Source organism: Petromyzon marinus, chromosome 37, assembly GCF_048934315.1.
Source record: "Petromyzon marinus isolate PM22_M1 ecotype Great Lakes invasive population chromosome 37, UKy_Petmar_22M1.pri1.0, whole genome shotgun sequence".
NCBI lineage: Eukaryota > Metazoa > Chordata > Hyperoartia > Petromyzontiformes > Petromyzontidae > Petromyzon > Petromyzon marinus.
Window position 1 is genome coordinate 7,412,034 of NC_133703.1, and position 4,816 is coordinate 7,416,849.

At 47.2% G+C, this 4,816-nt stretch overlaps 1 protein-coding gene across 1 annotated transcript; it reads right to left on the reverse strand.

The window, feature by feature from the left end:
• On the reverse strand, window positions 1-2,562 carry LOC142930109 (uncharacterized). Its single transcript, XM_076072173.1, has 4 exons — window positions 2,323-2,562; window positions 1,775-1,952; window positions 43-267; window positions 1-5 (listed from the first exon to the last, which is right to left on the reverse strand). Exons 1-4 carry the CDS (start codon window positions 2,530-2,532, stop codon window positions 1-3), a joined length of 618 nt encoding a protein of 205 aa, XP_075928288.1. The 5' UTR covers window positions 2,533-2,562.
• Between the last annotated feature and the right edge of the window lie 2,254 nt (window positions 2,563-4,816).

Consider the following 4,816-nt stretch of genomic DNA (forward strand, 5'->3'; position numbering starts at 1 on the left):
TCAAACTTTGCACGGGCAGTGTCGTACACCTACTTGCTGTACTGCCTCTTACCAGCTGGAGGCGGGTGGGCTCACGCACGCCACGTACGCACCTGGGCGTTGCGATGGAGGATGTCCAAGAAGGAGCCGAGGCCCAGGCTGGGGAGGTTGCGCGAGTCAAAAGCTCGGCAAGCTGCTTCTCCACGCGTGACAGCGCGGGTAGGCCCAGGGGCTCTGCCATCTTACTTGCGTGGCTCAGCAGACGAACCAGATGCTCGGCTACCGCCTCTGCGAAGGAGACAAGCAATGCCATTGCAGGAGAGGACAACGATGCTGTAACTCGCTCCAATAGGCTCAACAACTGCAACTCTCTCTCTGCCCTCCCACCCCCCACGTCTCATCTACGGCCTCCCGATGAGTTTCATCATCACTCTCCAGATGACTCAAAAAACAAGTTTAACACGAAGGCCTTCGCGACCAATATTATCCATAATAGAGATTTTTGGGATAGGTCACATAAATAGTGCATTTTAAAGCGTATTATTGAGTGCATGTTTACATGATCTAACCCAAAAATCTAGATGGACTAAAAAAAACACTGGCAGACTTCTCGCACCCGTATGCAAGACGATATCGCCCCAATATTCGAATTGTTCAACTATCCCCCGAACCAGTCCAGGATTAATTTCAAGATCACACTCAGCATTCTGAAGGTCCTCCGTGGTCTGACCCCCTATGTACAATACAAGAAACTACATTTTATTCAGATTGTGCTTTCGATATCGTGTAATGAGACGGAGTATCCACTCGGATCTCTCACGGAGCAGCGGAACCCGTCCTATTGGAGAATGGCCCGCAGAAGAGAACATCACAAAGCTACCTCTGACATTGCTTCTAGTGACCTCTGGTCCACAGAGTAAAGGGAAGCACATTCCCACCCACTCTGTTGAGCCGATATTGGACTTGGTCAAATTAAGTGCATAGCCATTTATTTAGTATGTCTTGGGTTTTTTTGACAGTCATTAATGACCGAGCTGAGACCATCAACTGGCTGCACTTGACAAAGCAAGTTTAATCAAAGGTGGTTACCCAGATTCGAACCCAGGATCTCAGCGTTTCCAGCTCAATGCTAATAATCTCTCTCAGCCACCCGGGTCATCTCGATGTAAATTTGACAAACTGATGCGTCGTGATATGCCAAACTCTTACTAATGCATTAGTAATAATCGAGACGAAATGTGAAATAAGGTGTTTAGAGAAGCTACGACACTTCAGCGCGCGTGCAATCCAGTAGACTCTTGATTATCCGTGTGCGGTTTATCTGATTTGCGGATTAACCACGCACATGAGATTTTTACTTATTAATAACTCATGGATTTTCCCTTAGGCCCAAATTAATAATCTAAAAATAGTTATACATTGTAATTCTTGGAAATGTTTGTTACAAGTCACGTGCTTATATCGAGCAAATATGTGCGCCCATGAATCCGAAATCTACGTGATCACCTCGACAGTACAGTAGTTGCATATCTTTACAACAGTGGGTGGAGTTTGATTGATGGTGATTGGCGTGGCTCTGCTATCCACTTAGAGGGCCGAGTCTTCTGCTCGGGAGCAGGAAAGTTTTATCACCGACCACGTGCATCGATCGGTTGATCGTTAGTTTGTGGCATAGAGATCCACAGAAAATAGATATCTTTGGATGATCCGAGATTTTTTATCATCGGCAGCCATCTTCCCCGTAATTAGCGCGGATAATCGAGAGTCTACTGTATGTGAAAATTTGTCTCCTTACTCCCCGGAAGAAGCGGCGGTCTGGTGTCGGGAGTGCTGATGTTGCCGAGAAACGCGGCCGGTTTCTCCTTGACCACGAGGTCGCGAGGAGTCTCGAGGGAGCCACAGCACAGGGCCAACTGAAACAGCTTCCGGGCCAGCGTGTCCCCTTTCACCTGCCCCAGGAAGTCCTGCACACACTGTTGGTGGAAACAATAAAGGACCCAAACCACATGCAGCCATATCACTCTGTTGGGACAAATAGAGGGTGACACATGCATAGATGTCCGACCAATTTCAATGCCCCCCCTTACTTTTGTCTCAACGTGTGACTGAATTTTGTGAAAGCGATGGCCCTAAATATTATAGAGGAGAGTTAATGCAGTGGTAGAGAAAGTTTTTTGATAATGGTGGAAGTATCCACAGACTTGAAACGTATGGCGATTATCACTCATTAAATAATTCCGAGGACAAATGTATTATGGAAAACCTTTGACAAATGTAAGCAAATGCATGAACTTTCTCGCACGGTAATTTTGTTGCATTAAGTCCAGACGCCATGGCCCCCACCTTCTTCAGCTTATTCACAAAGATGTCCTCGGCGTTCTGGAAGACCTGCAGCACCATCTCGGTCGCCGGCTGTGTTGTGAACTGTCGGCGAAGATCGGCGCTCGTCCCTGGCAAGGGGAACGACTCCAACAGGTATTTCTTGACCTTGTGTGGCCGGCCCTCCACCTCCTGCTTGATGTCACACTCGATGCGAGCCAGCCCATGGTCCATCGCCTCCCGCTCGCCTTTCTGGGCCTTGCCGATCACCTAAACAAACAACACAATGTTAGCAACTGTGGCGGCCACAGGTGCAGGGCAGTGCTGTAGTTGCGATGATGGAACACGTGATGGACGAGTGGTTCAACAGCGAATGCAAGGTGTGCTGCTAATGCACGATTGCAATCGAGAGATGGGATTGGTGGATCATCCTAGCAGCAGTGGCTTTTGGCAAGCCATCGAACAAAGACAGTTACCGCATCACTCGCTTTCAGATGGGCTTCTGCGGCCAACTGGAATGCTCTTCCTTCCGATATTAGGAAGCCATTGCAGCTATGCACTTTTAAATCTAGATTGAAAACAATTTCTTTAGAACTGCTTTTTGTGTTCAGTTTGTTGCCCTCCACACCTCCGATTAGCACAGTTGGCTACGTACAGTGCGAAAGAAGTTCAACATATATACAAGTGGTTTTACCCAATCCAGTCATTTCTGAGTACTTGTTTAGATTTGCAAATTTTGATTCTGACGCCGGCACACATGTCCTCCTCATTCATTAATAACAACACGGGATATTTTTTTACATTATTTGTGAAGCATATAGAAATGCAGTTTTGGATAATACACCCGCAATATTAACTAGGGCGACTCCTGGGATCGAATCGCGAACCTCTGAAACAAGCGACAAATGCACAACCACTCGGGAAAGAAAATTTCTGTAAGGAGCGGTACAGTAAAATAGGCCTCAGCCTTCAATACGATATATATTAACATGATGTACTTACACGAGCAGTTACTTCAGTGCTCTTGTCACAGCACTGCACCCCCAAAACTGAAGTCGTGTTGGAAGTCTGTCTCAGACTGCATGACAAAAGGATACACCACATTCACTTGACAGGGAGACAGGTGTGAAACTTGTGTGCCTGAGGAACTGAGGATAGCTCAGCATTGTGGCCGTGTAAGGCAAACGCAGGGGCGGGGGAATATTGGTAAAAGGCTGATGCAGTGTCACTCTCAGGTGTGAACACAGCGACACGTACGTTGTGGCTGTGTGTCAGCAATTCCAGAACGCATTTAATTCCGAAAGTAAACCCCCTCAAGGGCAACAACAATACATACTTGAGGCAATCTAGATTTGAAACTTTCGCGACTGCAGGAATCCACACTCTTTGGTTCTTTCGGTAAAGTCACGTAAAATCGAGGAGGAGGCCGCTTTCCTACCTTACAGTTACACGCTAATTTCTCACGTTAACATCACTAGCACTGGCCACTTCTTTATGACCCATGGGCTACACACATTTCAAACCATTTAAAACAGTCTGCCTCAGCAGCACACCAAGGCTTTCCCACCTGATGACGGACGCTTGTGTTGCGCCCGAAACGTCGTGATTTATTTGATTTTATACCTACGTGACTTTACCGAAAGAACCAAAGAGTCTACTTGAGGCATCCAATAATAATACAATTCGCAGTCAACAAGCGACGCAATGCATACACACGTACACACACACACACACGCTCGTACATGCAGGCACGGCACGTACGGAAATGCCCAGAGGTATGCTGGTGATACGGATGCCCAGATCGTGAATATCCGGAGGCCCGTATCGTTCCATGAGATGCTTCAGCAAGTCCGGCACCTTGAAGCGTGCCATCACTCCTTTGCCTCGGGAGCTGCGGCTCTTGGCCACGAAGGTCCTAAACTCTCCCGCAAACAACAACAACAACACGAGCGGGTTACGCAGAGCGCATGCTAGGGGAGCAACGACGACGCATTGATTTGGACGTGATCATTCATCCTGAAGATCGCGATATGCACACCGGATCGCGTGCGTAAGAATTTATGTTTTAGATTTGTATACGTTGCGTGTCATTGTTTCACATTGTCCAACACCCACCCACTCCAGTCACTAGAGCCGGCTGTGTTCACGTTTTAAAAAAAGGCGTTGAATCTAGAATTTATTCACGAGCCCTCAATCGCGATAATCGATTGATTCGCGACATGGGTGGCTGGGGTGGCACGTATCGCTTCTGTTTATGTCTGCAAGGAATGACTTGCTGAGCCTTCGTATCATTTCAAATACCAAACAAATTCATGCATCAGTAGGACTGGGGCCTTGAAAAAGGGAAAACATCCGATAAGCGACGTTTCGGGCAATGACCCTTCTTCATATTGCATAGAAAGGCCAGAGAGATTGAGTCAACAATAAGAATTGGAAACTGCACTTCACAGTGATTACCGTGTTTCAAAAGTTATTAGGTAACCATTCATATGAACCTTATGGTGGGACCCCGGGGTCC